The sequence below is a fragment of the Bombus affinis genome, chromosome 5 (genome assembly GCF_024516045.1).
Source record: "Bombus affinis isolate iyBomAffi1 chromosome 5, iyBomAffi1.2, whole genome shotgun sequence".
NCBI classification, from domain to species: Eukaryota; Metazoa; Arthropoda; class Insecta; order Hymenoptera; family Apidae; genus Bombus; species Bombus affinis.
The window spans coordinates 5,739,247-5,758,413 of NC_066348.1; the positions used below are offsets into that span (position 1 = coordinate 5,739,247).

The 19,167-nt window shown below is 34.0% G+C and overlaps 1 protein-coding gene across 7 annotated transcripts in view; it reads right to left on the minus strand.

Moving 5' to 3' along the window:
* The window catches only part of LOC126916656 (phosphatase and actin regulator 4B), a 356,259-nt gene that overhangs the window by 25,947 nt on the left and 311,145 nt on the right, over window positions 1-19,167 (minus strand). For 6 of the 7 annotated variants that reach the window (XM_050722676.1, XM_050722675.1, XM_050722670.1 and 3 more), the window contains one exon: window positions 7,062-7,262. The exons of the other annotated variant lie outside the window; for it this stretch is intronic. In XM_050722676.1, coding sequence (XP_050578633.1) covers window positions 7,062-7,262 — 201 coding nt within the window. The remainder of the gene's footprint in view (window positions 1-7,061; window positions 7,263-19,167) is intronic. 7 annotated transcript variants of the gene reach the window in all.

A 19,167-nucleotide genomic window follows, 5' to 3' on the forward strand; every position in this document is an offset into this window, starting at 1 on the left:
TCCTCTCTTTTTGCTGCCGCATGAAACTGTCGAAGCTTTCCTCACTTTTTCCACTTTCTTTATTTTTGTAACGGATTTGTCGAATTTTCGAACGTTGGATGATGTTGGCATTGAAGCTGATGAAATGGGTTTAAAAGAGAAGTTTCTAGCGACATCGGTGTAAATGATATTTGGTATGTCATCCATGTTCGTGCAGTAACAGATGCTATTTTTTATTTGTTCTATAACACGAGCAAATTTAGAATTTATTACAGATTCCAATGCATTTTAGTGACTTTAGTATTCATTGTTAAGTCGAAACAAAAAATGCGTTTTATATTAATTAGTTAATTAATTCAAGAAAAAGGTATGTAGATATAAAGTATATTTCCAGTTTACACTATTACACAATACCTTTATAACTGAAACGTCTATAATTTATTAATGTCTTTCTAATAGTTCGATATTTACATATAATGTATTAAATAAACTTGTAATTTGTAATAAAATTAAGGAAAGGGAAACAAGTGCTTGAAACGTGTAGTCTTGTATAGTAATTTTTCATATCGTATGGAACGTGTAATTTACACCATATTAACACGAATATCTTTATTCGAATTTATTCTAAAACTTAAGTACGATGTTCTGCGAACTTCAAAGGTAGCTAATTAAAAGCCAATCTAGCCATCTATTCATACCAATTTCCATCTACACACGTTCATAATTTGTTTATCCAAGTATTTCAGAATCAACAAGTTCTAACGTCGTCGCTTCCCAGAAAAAGTTGTTCGATATTTTATAAAGTAACTCACTGAGCAACTTTCATTTAAACTTCATTAAAAACCTTTTTTCTCTATTCCGTCAGAAATTTCCCGAGGTTCATTTAAAAAATTGCTTTTTAAAAATGTAAAATGACCAATTAAATAGACTGTCGCTTTTATCAAGTGTCAGTAGAATTTCCTACGATAAATGTCCAAATATTTTCGCGAGTAAATGTATTTTTAAAATGTCAATTACAAATAAAGTAATATCCTTGGCAGTTTTAACAAGATTAACGAGTAGAAAATTGGTTCACAAACCACCAGCTTTCGGTTAGGGCATTCGAGGAATTCGTGCGATCTCGTGGAACTATGCGCGAAGTTGTTCCCGCCGAAATTTCGGACACTGGCTTGCGGTTAGGTGTCCAGAGAAGTTATTTAACATTTTTGCGACCAGCACGAGAAATTCGTGGCTCGCTCAGTGACTTGGTATTTGTGGTATTTTCTTTCAGGTGCACGTAAACTCGAAAATTTATATCGACGATGCGAATTAAATGCGGCGGAACTCGGATTTGAAAATAATACAGAAATTGTTAAAAAGAAATCATTATTTAAGAATTATCGCCTCATTTAAAATTTTACATCATAGTATCCCATTTAAATAAATATATACGTGTGCTAAATATTTTATAATACCTACGTATATTTTCAGATTCGTTCCAAACATCACTAGCATAATCTTATTAATTCTCGCACTCATTTAAAAGTTATGATAGTCTTGTAACAGTGTCAACGGAAATATTTCAAAATATTTCGTATAAAACACATAATGTACTCATAAATATTCATAAAAGGTACTTGTTAAATTGTAACATATTAAATGTCTACCTTCGAGTATAAATATTTAAAAATCTAAATCTTTCTCTTTTTAATAAATAGCTTTGCTTCTTTGTAGATCATCTTACATATTTGTATCTTCTACGCAAGTACATAAACGTGTGTTTTTCAAAATTCAATGAAGCGTGATTCTTAAAAAAAAAACAGACATTTCATGTGTTACAACTTTAATCACAAAGCTTTCATTATTGAGATTTATTAATTTAATCAAAGCGAACTATCTAACAATACTAGGAAGTATTGATATTTTAAATAAAATGAATATATATAATATAACGTAATAAAACGAATACATAAATTTTGAAATTTATCGTAATATAAATGTGCTTTCGTGATCACACACGTCTTTTATTTTCCAAACGCTCATATCATCACCATTCAACACAATTTTTCCTCCAAAATACAGCAAATTATCCTATTTACCAATTGCAATAAACGATCGACTCACGACAAATGTTTTGATTTCACGCGACGATCTTCCAACGAGAATCCTCAACACGTTCAAACGTAACCCCATACCATCACGAAATAGTCACAATATAACAAAGAATAGTATCGTACACCGTGTCACCTAACCTCGTTTCCGTCTTGTCACGCTATTTTTCAAAGTTTAGATCGTGCTCTCCAAATGATGCAATTTCTCTAGAACGCGTCCCTATCTTTGAGAATCCACTGATCGAACGAAATTCCGTGAAAGGGAACAAACGACGCTTTCTCGAAACGAAAGAGGATCAGAGCGAGGATAAGAGGAGCTAAAAGGGAGCGGAAGCAACCCTGGGGTGATTAAAGATAGAGCCTCGAGTCGCGATAGTCTTGAAATTTCGTGTCTCTCAAGGCGAAGGAGTAGAAAACATCAGACACTACTTACGAGGCTAAGAATAAGACGTACAAGTATCGCTCTTGTTCATTTAATTATAAAAGGAGAACCGATGGAATATAATGCTGTTAAGAACAATCCTAAATAAGAAAAGAATAATTAAAATCCTTTTATAGCTCTTATAAAATTCAAACTTAATAATTACATTTTTGGTAAGCAGGTTATTTTCATTCGGAATTATTTCATATTAAAATTCTTCTTGCTATCCGCAAAGTGACATTCAAATCAAATTCAAATTCAACAAAAATGTACTTATCAGATTTTCCTTCTGTGATCTTCATATGTTACCACATAATAATAATAATATTATACCATACAAGTATAAAACGCGAGTATCGATGTTTCTTCTCAAACGTGCTCCAAGAATTAAATATTCAACGGAACACTAGCTCTTATCAGTGTATGAAGTAAAGAAGTTTCACCTCCGAAATGGAAATTATTACGAGGAGGAAAAAATGGGAACGTTTTCCTTACGGTCCTTTTAAAATTCACGGAGAAGCTTTTCCCAGAGATCTTGTTTCTTGATATCTGTCTATGTACCGGAGGAAGATTTCGTCGGAAAGTAAATTCGACAGTGGTGGACGTGGTTGTAGAGGGTTAGGCAGAAGTCGAAGATAAAAGCGAACTTTGAAGTTTCGAAGGTAAACGAGAGTTTTAAAGACGATTTACGTGACGAAAACCGACGGCACATGAAAGTTTATCGTTTCGCCGCCAGCTTCTCAGGAAAATTCGCTATCGAACTTCCGCGGCCACTTAAAAATCAAGACGTCTTTCTCTTTTATACTTGTCCTTGCACTTAATGGGAACTTTCGCGACAGTTCGAATTATCGGTACGTTACAGTGTTCTTGTTATGAAACAATATTTCCTTAGTATGCTTGGGCGAGTTGATTCGATTTTAAGACATTGCCAACTTCATAGGCTTATTAAAAGTGTTCAAACATGTGGGAACTTATTCTGAATATACTGTATGCGTTATACAGAATATTGTTTATGATATAGAACACGATAAAATTATCGAAGTCTGAAACAAACCCAAAAACGTACATAGAAGCTGTGAGATATATATTGCAAACATATCCGTCACAAGAATGAGAAAATTATTTATTGATAATAAATCTTGATATTTAATGGTAGTTCCCTTTAGTATTAATTGTATATTTAAGCCAACTATTCATACTGCATATTACTGTTTATTACGTGTATGCTTGTAATAAACGTCTCATATCTTGTGTATATTAAATGTAGAAATGACTTCTTTCAGACAATAAAAACTTCCATTATACGCAAAAATCGAGAAGAATTTGTTTGTACATGTAATAAATTTCCATATTCATTTCAAATTTTATCATTATAATCGTGATAGTATCCATACAGAAGACAAAGATTAATTTAAAAAATGCTTTATTTACTTATTCTTAAATTTGTACTATCTAATCTGGATGATTTTTCACTCGAAGAATTTACTAAAGCTGAGAATATTAGAATTTACGAGCGGATATACTTCTCATGACTTATGACGCGCAACCACGTCTGACCATAAACGCATTACTTCCACTTGCGCTCTGTTCTGCTCGCTTTAACATTTTACTACGTTGCTTGTTTCATGCTCGTGTAAATTCGTATACGTGTGTTATCTCTGGTTCATTATTTTATATTTACGTTGTTTTAAATTGTAACAGCTGAACTGTCGTTTATTTAACGTTATTCTTTGTTCTGCATTTTTATTAAATGTCTGGTTTATTCTTAAGCTTATCGTTCACGTTATATAAAATTCTCTTATTCTAAGTTTGTTCTTTATACACTTCTATATATCCTTTCTACTAAAGAGAAGTTTAAAAATCTTGAAAAAATAGTTAGAATCATATTTAATTTTTCAACACTACGATAATAATTAAATTGTGGGATTTGATGCAGTTGTGGAATATTTAAAGGCGTAAAAATTCATAGAATACACGAAATGTGCAGAATCATACACGGTATCCAAAGTAGAATCATTATAATGTTTAGTAGAATTTCAATTTAATTATGTTCATAAAACTATAACCATCTGCGATATAATAATACTGAATTTCATATTCCTCATAAGAAGATATGAAAGAAATAAAAAGAGCGAAGGAAGGAATTAAAATGAAAAATTAAATGGCCAGGAAAATTCCATTTTCTTTCACTTTTATCGCAAGATACGTTCTACTGGTGACGCTATTTAATATTCAACGCGTTTAATCGGAATTAAACATCCTTACGGAGAAGTATTCTATATAAAATAATAAATAATGTTGTTTAAAAATTCATTATTATTTTTATCGTCGATATTCGCCTAAGGAATAACGAACGTCATAAGCGAACGATGCAATCATTTTCGATCGTGTCACATCGATATCGTCGTTGGAATTTAATAGCACGTCATAAAAAAAAAGGGTAACGAGCATCACGATATTAAATTGGCTGAAAGTTTTCTGATAATAGTAAAAAATCGTAATTTTACCGCGGGTATAATATCGATGCGACGTCGTTTCATATAACGTCGAGTTATTCGTTGCTCGGCCATTCAACCCTTCCCGCCCTATTTCTTTTTCCCAGTAGTTATTATTTTAATCGTAGCACGATCAACCTGATAATCTGAAAACCGATAATCGGTATGAAAGTAATGGACGTTGGTCGTATTACTTTCACTTCATTCATCGATCCTTTCATTCGAAATGTTATGAATGAATCGTATGCAATTGAAAGGATCAGTGGAAAAGCAATATAAAATACATTTAAATTTTCTAATAGAAGTTTTCTAGCGAAAAGTTTGGCAGAGTTTAGTCACTACGATTTTATCTGATATTTTCCATAACAAAGTTTCTCCAAACAATCCGACATTTCTATGTTATGTGAGGTAGGAAAATCGTAAAACATATTTTTCTGGTTTACTTTTGCTTTCAAAGGAAAATGATGTAAATTAGTTGGCACATGGACTATGGCGTTCTAGCTATTAATTATTTTGTTCCACATTTATGAGGAAGTTATTTTTTACTTTTAGTATTTGTGATTTTATTCAGGTCAGCCTTTCAGCTTGTAGAACATGTCTCGCGATACACGCCACTTCCTGTTAACGAGCTGTCGTAACTCAGAGTATTATTAGAATCATCTTGTTTTATGTTTCGCGAAACACGCGTGATTACGCGCTCGATTTTCTACAGTTTCCCTTTTATCGTCCAGTGATTACGTAATGGAAAAAGTTCTTTCGACTACTTCGCATAGAAATTAATGAAAAATCAGCGCATGCAACGAAAATGTTGGGCTACCTAAATATACAAGCGATGAGAAGAGTACTGTTCCAAAATTGTATACGAAACATGTTGGAAATAATTAATGAACGTAATAAAATTGACGCACGCATATGTGATCAAGCAATGAATAGAGAATAATTAATGATACTGCTAAAATTCAGAAATCCCGATTTTATGAATATTTCGGTGGAAATATTAAATTTTTCATTACTTTATTATAAACGCCATGAAAATAAAATAACTTGTACTTTCTGTTCTATTTTTGTAATTGCTTTCAAAAGTAATTAAATATATACTTATCGTACGTATTTTAATTTCTTTTTAGTTATCAAATAAATTTCAAACAATTGGTATTAGTACCTCTACTAAATAAATTAAATTTTTAAGAAAACGCGAATTGTATGACCTGGAAGCTTAGAAATTCTGCACAATATCTCTCTATAAATTTTCTACTTCTCATCCATCATATTTAACATCTACTCCTTATAATCTAATCTCTCCCATTTATGGAAGGTTTATTGACGATGATGTATTTTGTGGATCGTTGAAGACAATTAGCTCAACACTTTCAAACAAGTTATGGCAGGTATTTATTGTTAGACCGCGTGTGCAATTGAACAATAATAAGATCAGTAAATTGGAAAATAAATTACCAGCGATTCTTTGTTTCGTTTTATCATCGATAAAACACTAATAATTGCGATACTCATGTCTCGTTGCAGTGTTAATAAAATCTCAAAAATCCATAAAACTTTTCTATTATAAAAGTTAAAATATTTTCGTGAGTCGCTGCGCATTACATTTATCGCATAAGATGTAATATAGTACTTAAGGAGCTATTTTATATTCTACTGTTAATCCACTGATAATACATCACATACACCGACGCAGTGTTTTCAGTATGGCGGCGTTGCCTTTGAGTAGCTAAAGGATCAGCCTGTGGCTTCTAATAAATTTTAAAGGAACGTTTAGATCAAAGGAGCAAGATATAGAACGAAAGCAAGAGCATCTATTCGTTCAGTGTAGACGGTCATCGAGCAATTTGTTCATAAATTCATTTATAATAATCGAATGTGCATTCTTAAAACATTCGGATGTTCGATTCCCCATTCGATGAGCAGTCGTCAAATGGCAAACGAATGTTCTTCGTTTCATTCATTTTTCTAAATTATTTTACTAAATTTTATTATTATTTATCCGTTTGGTCTAAATGCAGCATAAAAATACCGGAGAAAAATTGGAATTGCGCGGTGATACAGAATATCTGTACTCACACTCAGTGTCGAACAAGATCAGTCTCCTGGCTACCACCCTGGCTTCCAGGGTGTTCGGCCTACTCGGCTTTTGCTGGTTCCCCGAATTCGGGGGTGCCACCGAGATCGGCACAGTCGTAGCCGTGCCCTGATTCGCTTGCGGCTCACCGCTCGGCGATACCGCGCCATTTGCACTCTGTTCAGTCTTTTCCTTCTTCGGCTCTGCAACAGAAAAAAAAATTCCAGACTGGTCAGAGCGGGACCAGAGACAATGGTCGGGGATCGCGCGAGCGGTTGTGCCTTTTATCTACTTTATCGATTCTATATCTCGTGCACCTTCTACCTTTTAATCCAGAATTCTTTCTTTCGTTAATGCATTATCTGGTTTTCAAGTGAATCGTTGGTCTTTCAACAGTCTTAAACTTTCGAAAGTTCTAGATCACACTTTTCGTTCCGATTGTTGTACTTTTCTTTCTTTTCTTTAACTTCTTCAAGCGTTCGTTTACTTCTTTTTGAAGGAATTCTAGGTTGCATTGCGGGTTGTAATATCATTGGAATATGAAATTGTACTTTCTAACAAATATTTGAATTGTATTGGCGATCTGTGACGAATATCTGTGTTCATTTTGGTTATTGATAATAGAGAAAAAAAATCCTTTTAAAGAAAATTCGCCCCCTTAGCTCTTAACTGTTCCAATTCCACTTTTAGAAACAGTGTAATTGATCAATCCACGTATGTCTCATTGATAGAAAGAAGACACATTTATGATAATATGACAAAAATGCTACTCAGAGAGAAACAAATATTCAGTCCTTTCAAGTCCTAACGCCACACGATCATGTTACACTTCATTTAAACTCAGTTTTCTTAGTTTACAAACTGGTGGACACAAAACAGTTGTAAATTATGATGGTGAATTGTATTGAAATATAGAGATTTATGTATTAAACGAACAAGTGGACATTCTGCTTTTAAAGAGCCACGTAAAAACACATTTTGTTATCAACATAGAAATTAATATCGTAAGGTAAATTATTAAAAAAAAAAAAGGTTAATTTTAAGTAAACTAAAAAGCGTAGGGAATTTCGCTTTGACGCGTTTCACAGATGGAAATGGGTGTTTTTATCGGCGAAAGTAACGGCCGGAGATGGCTCGGCATTAAATCGTCGAAACTCGGGGCGACTTCGTTTCCTGGCATTGCGTCGTTCTTCTTCATTATTTCGTTCGTTCTTCGTTTTACTGCGCTTTCCACGAGACACGTTTGGCTAACTCGGGAAATATCGTTGCGAGTGCGCCTCAAAATTGCCATTTCCACCTTTTACTCTCCAACTCGTGCAACACACACTGGGATAATAAGCTCGCGCGTTTAGGATTCACGCGTAAACTACCCTCTGCGTCACGTTCGCGACTATAACCAGCTTTATGAGCCACGGAAAAAATTGGTAACGCGTCGCGTTCATGCGAATTAAGCTATAGCTGTTACCTTGTCCGGTAAAATATTGCACGACTCCTCTTTTTCTTCATTTACATCTCTTCTTTTCTTTTTTTTTTTTTTCGAAGATATCTTCGTGATGGCTACGTGATTAGAGGAACGAGCTTTCCTACTTTTACAGCGAGTTTTATGACGAGTTTGTAATGAAAATTTGTTTGTAAGAATTTTTTAAGCGAATAATAAATCACGACAGAGAAAAATAAATGGAAATTTATTCGCCACTAACGAATCAGTTTTTATAGAGGTAACGATTGGTTCGTTCGATTTTTCGATCGTTTGCGACAGATAATTAGGGCAATTGATGAGATTACCTATTCGTGATTTTTAATTCATTTGAGGAGGATGGTTCTAATGGAAATTTGTGACACGTATTGAATAAATGAATACCGATAGGAGGTAACAGATGGGAATACGATTAGTATTACTATCCGTTTTATTCGAATAATTTAATTCAAGCGATAATTTACGCAGAAAACAACAAAAGTTGTTATCTTAATTTCTCAAGTGGTAAAAATCCATATATTCTAACGTTTAACATTAGTTTCAGAATCAACGTATAGATAAACGTTGTTGTTGATGCATCGTGCATCAAGCTTCAAATATGTACATAAAGCGGAAAATATTTACAGTGGTAAACAAAGGATTGAAGATAGAAATAAATCGGAGGATTGCCAGATGTTGATTCAGATCGTTGACCAGTAGCTTCGTCATTCTCTTTTTATCTCATCCTTTCGCGTAGAAATCGCGAAATTTTATTTCGATCCGGACGTCATCGGTGACTAAACTGCAGATTTCTTACAGATTTTCATCTCGAAAATAAACGAATCTCGGTCATATCTTTTTAAACGTTTCATTTTTTAATAGACGTCTATAAAAAATCGTACGGACCAAGGAGAACTTACATATTTTATATTTTATATTTTTATCATAGTATGCATTCCCAAAATAACAGTTACCAATTTTACAAATTACATCCACTGAGTAATTCTTTAACTAACGTCCAGATTCGTCAGTCAATACCATCGATCATTTATTTTAACGACTATTTGTCAAACAGCTCTCGATTCATCGTCCTAATTAAGGATGTCGACCAAAATGTAGCTTTTGACAATTCAGCGTAACTCTATCGCATACCAAATTCTCGATTCCACAAAGCCGAAAATTGAAATCGAGGCGAAACAACGCGCGGAAAAGAATTTCACCACTTTTATTTTACTCTTCGAAATCCCATCAAACGTTTCGTATAAATTCCACACACGATCCCCTCAATTTCCACGTACAAACATCGACAAACAACGAGGATCACGTGTCAATATTCTCCTCGATCGTTCGTCACCGCAACGGTTATTCGTCAAAAAGTCCGCAAGAACGTTTGAGATCGCGTGTAACTGGTTCACAAAATAGCATGGGTGGAGAGAAAAAGAGACAAGATCGGAAAAAATTCGATGGACGAGCAGTGTCGGGATCGTAATTAAAGGCTACAAAGCGTCAATGCAGAATAGCACGTGGATCGCAGCCGAGGATGAAATCATCCCGATTCGGCAGTGACAGATCACCGTGTGAAACGAGATTTTCGTCAGCTTTGGCCTTCTCCGCTGTCGGATTTTCCTCGCGGAGTTCCGCGATGCTTTGGAACTGTGCCAATGGAACTTCGAAAGAGGATCGTCGACGACGGCGACTCAGCTAATAACGTCAACAACATGTAACGAATTAACGTGGAACGAAGGTCGACGAGTATGAGGAAAAGAAATTTGACTAGGTTAGAGGAAATGTAACGTTGTGGCGAATGATATGCGGAAGAATATATTTTAATGGATTTTCTGGTTTTAGTTTTCATTTTTGGATTTCTCTTTTTTTATTGGGGAATAATATTGAAGGTACAAACAAAGAAAGGGTATCTTTGAAGATCATGTCTTCAAAGGAAGTCAAATTTTGTCCTTAGATAGTAAAGTAGCCATAATATTATACATTTTACATACGTAATTAATGATGAATAGTTACACCTTCAGTCAAGCATAAAAAATGTCAGCAAAAATAAATAACATTACCTTCACGATATTATCAATTCTGTAACCTTGAACTACAGATCACGCATGCTGGAGGAGATTGAATTTTTATTTCATTGGCACAATCAGATGAAGAATTTTAGAATGTAAGTGTCTTCGACTACAGAAAGCTTATCAAATCAATATACATCGTTATTCAAACGTATATGAAATTAATTTTTATATATGTAATATTTAATAAATAAAATCATTGAATAATTTGAAAGACTACACATCTATGCAACGGGGAAAATATCAAACTTTCTAGTTAGGGACTAAATAAGTATTTTTTTCTGAAATTATCTAAAATCAAACGGCTCAAAAATGCTTGACTTTACTACTGAAATCGATCCAAACCTCCTGAGGATTCTCGCATTTTCAAAGTCCACCCATATTTTTATCTTTACTTTACTACAACACTCATTTTCCATACAATTTCATAAAAAATGACTACAAACCCAAGCAAATCAAGCCATAATCACTATCAATTCATATTCTCAGTTATTTCTTTCAAACGCAATCAAATCTTTGTAACGAGGATTGAAATTAACGAGATTAAATATTTCTTTCGCGATCGCAATTCAATCGATAGGCACAAACACGAACCTGACAATTCTTTTCACACGCGATTGTCGTTCCGCATACCCAGCACGTTCAGAGCAGACTGTTAGAAACTAGAAACCTCCCGCAGCTCGAAATAGATTAGAAACGTCGGGCGGATTGCGCGACCATCGCGACCTTCTCGACGTGCGTGTCTCGTTACCCCAGATTCCTCATAGTCGCGAGCTGTCGCGAAGACAATCGAGTTTATTGAGCTCATTGTCTGGGATTTAGTCGAAGGATAACAGTGCTCGTGATTACGCTGTGATTACAAAACACGATCTCAATATTCTCCAAATTTTCGTAATTTTCTAATAAAATTCTCTCTTGTATAATAATTAAGTAATAAATCAAATTAGGAAATTGATAAGTTACAAATTATACATCATAAACTTCTCTTTTATAATCTTACAATTTTAGGTCAGTTAGGATAATAAGCTAATTAATTAATTTATGAAATTTAGAAAAACTTACAGAACTTAACTTTCTTTATTATCAAATTTACCTTATTACCAAATAATTATAAAATTGATTCCATCTTGCTAAAGAGCTTTGTAGATAAATTAAATCGATCGATTTATACGCGAAGGAAATTGATAAACTTGCTATGTTTTAGAAGCTCGTGTATATTTGGTCAATTGTATTATTTGAACGCCGTTTGGGAAATCTGTGAAAATATCGAGAAATTCGCGATTTTGTTGATTTATTTTAAAGTAAATATCGGTATATTAATGTTTATTTTGATTTAAGATATGGACATGTTTCCGTAAAGCAAATTTACTGATAGGTGATTTGTATGATAAATATCCAATAATCCAATATTTCGTAAAGTTTTATCGTTCAAAATAGTAGTGTAGTTTTATTCCAGAAAAATGTAGTCAAAAGTATTTCGTTATGTGTTGATTTTCGTGACCAGATATGATTTTCGATATGAAAATTCCAAGAATTGTAATATATTGCATGCATCAAACGATAGTTTTTGTTACGTTTTTCAACTTCATCAGTCAGTGTACGAGTGATTCTTTCACATAAATGAAGAAGAAATCAAAGACATATATTTTCGTAGACATAAATGTACAATACGAGTATTAAACATGCTTATCTTATATTTTAAAATATATATGTTTCTCTCGTTGAGAAATTATAAAATGGAATCAAAACGTTCAGTTTATCTATAGACATTAAGTTAATGTTTTCTATAATTCGTCATATTTACATCAGAGTATATTCGATTTTATTTTTATACATAGCTCCATCTACGGGACGTGTAGCGCCAAGTTATTCAGACTTATGTAAGCAATCGTGGTTAAAATATACAATAAAGCAGTAACTAATATTATTTATAAATTTTTGAGTTATGAGTTTAAGGTATACATTATATATTTATTATACATTTACAATAGTACATTACATTTTTCATTTTATAAACACTCTCCATCTCTTTCGTGTTCTTTTTTTTATATTTAATTTTCCTCAGTATTGTACTGAAATTGCTGTACTTGACATCATCATCGTTTAAAATATCTCCTCTGTTCCTGACAATGCAATCTAATTTTCAAGGAAGTTCTCAAGCTACCATTAACCTTTTCTTCGAGAAACAATTGTTTAAATTATTATTTGTCTTTTTGTACACTTGAAAATTTGTACATGTTCCTAGCTTTTAATATTTAATATTTGTGTTTTTAAATTTTTACATGTTCCTAGTTTTTAATATAATCATTAACATTTGTTATATGGGTTTTAATACCCACATTATTAATTTGATATCTAATATTTCTTCTTTCTTAAAAACAGACAAAGATCATATTCTTTTTTAAGATAATTTTCGCAATTTCTTATGTATTTCTTAATATCTCTTAATATCTTCGCACATATTGTACCAATTCTTTACCATTTCAATATTCAATGCATTTCTTCGAAAAAGGGGCGAAAATTGTTAAAAAAATTTCCTATTTTCAAACATTTCATCAATAATAACACACGTTTTGTAAAAACTTCTCACCATTTTAACATTTGTCGAACGATTTACCTTGTTTTAGAAACAGTTGGTGATTTATCGATCCGAGTTCAATGTCTTGAAGAAACGAGATTGGAATTAGAACGATACGAACGATTTACTCACTGGCAATTATATGTAAATTTGTCGTGTCCAAGAAGAGGCACGACCGAAATAATTCACGAACTGTAGCAGAACGGACGCAACAACTTTCTTGCTGGCTTAAGTCGAGCTAACTTTGAGTCATGTTGCTCGAAATTCCATCTGAGTTTTCTATGCCAAGTGCAGCAGTCTATACGAATCACGTATGCGTTGTCGTATATTCGTTTTTTCGTTTCAAATGACACGATCAAAAATATATCAACGTGAAATAGTTGTACGTTCTTTTTAAGTAAATATCGTAAGAAAAAATAACGTCTGATGCATACACCTAAAAGAATCTCAGTAATGATTTGTTAAAAATTTTACTAATAAATCAGAAATTACAATTTAGTTACAAGGTTATTCTCCTCGATTCATCAAACATGTAAGCGGTAACTGACAGTACAGATCAGACATTCGATGAAACAATTTTGTTACGAAGTTGATTACCATACTGCGGATGCAAATTGATATTTTTATAAATAAATTCATCACATTTAGGTCATTTTACCTATTTCTGCACGTTTGGCTTATTCTCTGAATTCTCGTACCTTCAAATTCCTCACGGGTCCATAAAGGTGATCCAGTGATTACTATAGTTAGTATTATAATATGAAGGAAGAAATCATTTGTTCTATCGATATCTCCCCGATTTCATTTTTCTCGTACACGTAAAGATGGTGAATTATGTCGTGGACACGATATGCGCGACGAAACGGCGCATAATAAACGAGGCCGTTTAACACGGTGAACATACTGGTTCGTCGTGAATTATTTCTGCCCGGCACGCGGTTGTTGAAAACACAGGAAAAACAGGAGAAACCGGGTGTGAAAATTACGGACGACGCAAACTCTCCAGCCGTGAATTCTATAAATAATTCGACGCATCTTCGTACCGCGAAAATTCCCGTTAATATTTCACCGTCCCTTGCGTGGACCCTGGTTCTCGAAAGGTGGAACGTATTAAGCTTCCTGTTTGGGAAAGGGAACTTCCGTTTAATGCTTGTTCGAATTGTTCTTTATTTTATGAACCGCGGTATAAAGGAAAGTACACGGTATAGGGGAGGAAAAACGGTACTTCAGGCTATAACAATGGAGGACAAAACAAAGTTTAAAATTGATGCTTATGTCCTGTGTAAAATTGATTCTTATGTTTGAGTAGGTATTAGCAACTTTTATGCTTTACATTTTTCACGATTTTTTGTAACAGCCATCTATCTTGGATTTTACAGGGAGGATCTCTCTCTCTCTCTGCGTGCAAGGAGACAAAAGACGATTATTTGTGAGGATAAAGCGAACCTGTGGAATGAGACTTTGTCAGAAACTGAGTCTCGAGTGATAAGATGGTATTACACATTTTTAATTCATTTACGTACAATTTACATGGGTTTAGTAGTTTCAAAGGAATTTTCCTCATTGCACAGACGCAATTCAGTAGTTTGAAACGCACAAATCAACCGCCTTGTATGTTCATGAAGCGATTCTCTATTGACGCAGATCCGGTGAAAACAGATCGCTTGTCGGAAGATTGCGTTCATCGCTTCGAAATTGTGATGACGTGCTTGTGAAACTATTCGTACGTCTTTCACCATTAAGATCATTACATCATCATCTGGAATCTCATATAGACATAACTATATGGTCTATTGAGATCACCGAGATTTTAAACTGCCGATTAAATAGATGAACTAAAAGTCGTCGTTTCCTACGGATTTCTTATTTTATATTTTCTTTCTTTTTCCTTTTTGTGGACAAAATGAATGAAACTCAAGCTCGCAACAAGATACTCTATAACACACTAAATATTTACTAAATACATCTAAGATAAAAATAAATGAATATAAAGTAGTTAAAATGAAGTTAACCTTCAACTGGCGTGGTGTGCGTTAGATAGTTAAAAGAAAATAATATACGTAAAAAGTGAAAAAAAAGCATAAGATACTGGACATCTTATTTAGAAAAAAACACGGAACATTTTCCAAAAAATATTGCACAAAAAATCTTACTAATTACTAACACTTTCTTTTTAAATCGTGACGATTTTGTTCAACATCTCCTTCCCCTCACAGCGAATGCTTCACAATTAATCTCAAGCTGTCGCGTCGAGGCTAACTAATTCACCCACCCTAATAGAATTTCCATTTTCCCCAAATTTACATCTGTTACACCATGGACCGTATCGTTGGGAATGAACCGAGGATCGCAGGGCCGGGAAGTCGGTGGAAACCGAGTGGCAAACGTGTCTGTCGCACGAAAACACGACAATGGGGGTGGAGCGTACGTATCGATCGTTACCTCTCGTCGTGAGTTCCATCAGAAACGATAATGCTAAACTGCAGATTCGCGTCGTTGGGTCGGCAACGCGTGCAATAAAGGCCAACGTTATCTGGCAGTAGCATTGTTTACGGTTCGCTCGAGTTTCGACTATGTTTCGCCGATTTTTCTCTCTTTCTGTTTTGTACCGCCGCTTTTCCTCCTATTTTCAACGACTAGAAACTCGCTCGAAACTGTCTGCTCGAAAAAAAACTCGACAACCCGTCGGATAATTGCGTTCAGAAAACGGAACGAGTTCGTATTTGGATTTCGACCGATCTTATCGTTTCTGATATCCTCCTTCTGTCTTTTGTTACCGTCGCACATTAGCCGAAGACTCGAATGAAAGCAGACGAAATCCAATTGGACGGTGTTTATCGCAAGTAGTGGAAATTGAATTTTGTGACTTGGTACGTTTTAGGGACTACGTTGTGAATTACAACCGGGTTAATCGAAGAGTTTCGAAAGAAATGCAAAGATATTACGATTTATATAGGTAACGTTGTTACTAAGAATGCGAGATGATATTAGATATTGACACGAGAAAATTATTCTGTAAGCGGAAGAGGAAATAGGTAAAACAATACTGGCATGCCATTTTTTCACGACCGATAAGCCTTACATCTGCATCACGAAACAATTATTTTCCAATAGCAATGCGTTGTCCATTGTTTCGCTGTTTTTAAATCAGCGATATATCTTTTTACCATAATATACCATTTCGTTTAAAATTAACGAATCTTTTCGACGTCGATAATTTCGTATATTTAATTTAATATAATACGGTATTTAATATGAAAACATCCAATTTTAAAAAATTACTTCGATAGAATATGATAATGATTTCATCGATACATTTCTAACGACTATTTCGTCATACAATTAAGAAACATTTAATTCATATTCAATATGAACGTCAGTTGCAGAATTAATTTTACTTCGAAATAACATTTTTCTAAAAATTCCTATCTTATTCAGGAACCGCCAATAAACAAACGATGCAGCATGACATATGCACTCGTGTTCATCCACAACCGATGAAATTTTATTTTACGAGCGCATAACATGCAATTGTTCCTGTCAAATTACTCTTCAAACAGTTGGCGAAATGGTATTCTGCCGGGGAAGAACAATTTTTCGAAATATCTCTGTCATTCAACACGCACGACCCATTTTCTCGCTCCACCACATGTTCATAAATATTCTTCTCAAGAACGAACGAAACAACGGATGAGAAAACAATAGAACCGGTTAACAGCGTTCCCTAGTTTAAACAAGAGAATGTAATCGGTTTTATATGTACACTTTCTTTTTTAACCACGAAATATGAAAACGTGTTGTTCATCGTGTTTCAAAATTCATTAAAAATCCATTTCGTACGGGTGTATAAAATAATGCAGGCCAACACGAGTTCGCCTCGTGACGGAGAAAGATGTTTTTTCGTTCAAGCCGCACCGTTTTATGACTGTTATCGAAGCCCTCCTCCGTTTTCCGATACATCTTTCATTATATGTGCACGCTGCTTTCGTGTGTCATTGAAAATTGGGTGATCGATTCGTCGATTTTTAGCAGAAAGAAAAAGACGAGGCAAAGTTCCGATAGAACGATATTTTGCGAAGCTCCTTTTCGATGAGAAAACATTTGAAACAGTTGGTCGTTCTAAAATTTAGGATACAGATGAAAGTATTTGATATTTTGAGGGTCTGAATATTTAGTTTATTTTATACATATGGAAAACCAGTACAAAAAGCCGTATAAAGTTCTGACCTTCTAAAATCTATAACGTTTTACTTCGTAAAACAAATTGTGTAATGAGAAATCGCACATATTAAATGTCCTCGTATTAAGCATAAAATAACAAAAGTACAATTCAACAGTTCAAACATAGTGTTCAAATTTACACTAAAATAAAATCTCTGTTTTTTTCTCTAATTTTGGCTCATGAACTAAATCCTAAACGTTCTAAAGCCTATAACGTTTTACCTCATAAAACAAATTGTGTAATGAGAAATCACACATATTAAATGTCCTCGTAATGAGCATAAAATAACAAAAATACAATTCAACAGTGCAAACATAGTACTCAAATTTACAATAAAATAAAATCTCTGCTTTTCTTTCTAATTTTGGCTCATGAACTAAATCCTAAACCTTGTTCCAAATAGTATTAGAAAACAGTCAAAGTAGGCACTAGTTTGTAGCTTCGTTAAATGTTTGAATAATATGTCAAGATATTACTACAGTTGATATAATATTATATTAAACTCACGAAAGGGAGCAGAAAGTGAAGACGATACAAGTTGAAAGTACCCATACTGCCTTCAAAGTTGGCAGAGATATTCGGTCTGAGCCGAATGCAAGTAGCTAGTGAATTTGTCGCGACGTTCGAGTTCTGATAAGCTGCCATCCGTTTGAAACTTAATTCTCACCCGCCCGTGTTCCGTTTCACCGCGAGTTTTAGTTATTGCTCGAATTAGTGGAGTGCGAACACCGGCGAAAGTTCCATAGAACAGTTCAATTTAGTCTACCCGAGGCCACACTATTCGCACACTTTCCTTGTTATACTTGTATCTTATTGCCGTGTCACTGCTCATCGATCTCTGTAATTTCCGATGGCGTGGTGTTAACTTTCTGCGAAAACGAATCTGGAGGAAAGTGCTCTCTCCCTCTCTCTTTCTCTCTCATCAGCAATCAGGAATTGCTTGTTGAGACTATCGCCTTTTTTCTTACCAGAGGTAAATTTTATAATAATGTAATATATAAGACGTAATTTATCGAATTTGACGATTAAATTATTCGTAAATTTTTCATCCCTTAATATACAATCTAACTGAGATTAGCTCGCCATTGTACATAAAACGATAAAGATACGCTGTTTCGTTTCAGTTCCGTTCAGATTTGTAAAGCAAGAGTCAAACAAGACGTGAAGAAATGATACAAAAGAATGCCATGAAATTCGGTCTACGATAAATTCAATAGTACACCGATATCAACTTGGGATTGATAAAGGAGGATAACAATACGAAATGCATAAGTATAAACGCGTAGCTTTATGTTTTGTACTTTTCTTAAAACCTTTTAATGAAGCATTTATCGACTTTTTGCCACGTGATACAAAACTTAATCTTATCTTTACCTATAAAACATACTAAATTACGGGACGCCCTGTATACATTGTACAGAATGATTATTGCCATTAGTTGCATACAAATTTCAGATTAATCGTTTATCGCTAAGAAATTAATTGTATAAAAAAATGCGTGATCTAATGATCTCAAGTATAATATATCCTTTGTTTCTTTCCATCCCCTAACTTTTAAATTCTCAATATATCATCTTCCTTTCACATCCAATCTTCTAACTTTTTGGACTGATTATCCGACTTCTATTCCTGCATCGGAGTTCAATGAAAACCATAAACGAGGAAGTTCAAGAAAAGAACGCAAAACATGGTAATCAATCAAACAGTGAAGTGTAAAAAAGCAACACGGATCATTTGTTCTGGTTTTATCAACCGCGGAAACTCGGTGGAAGAAAGT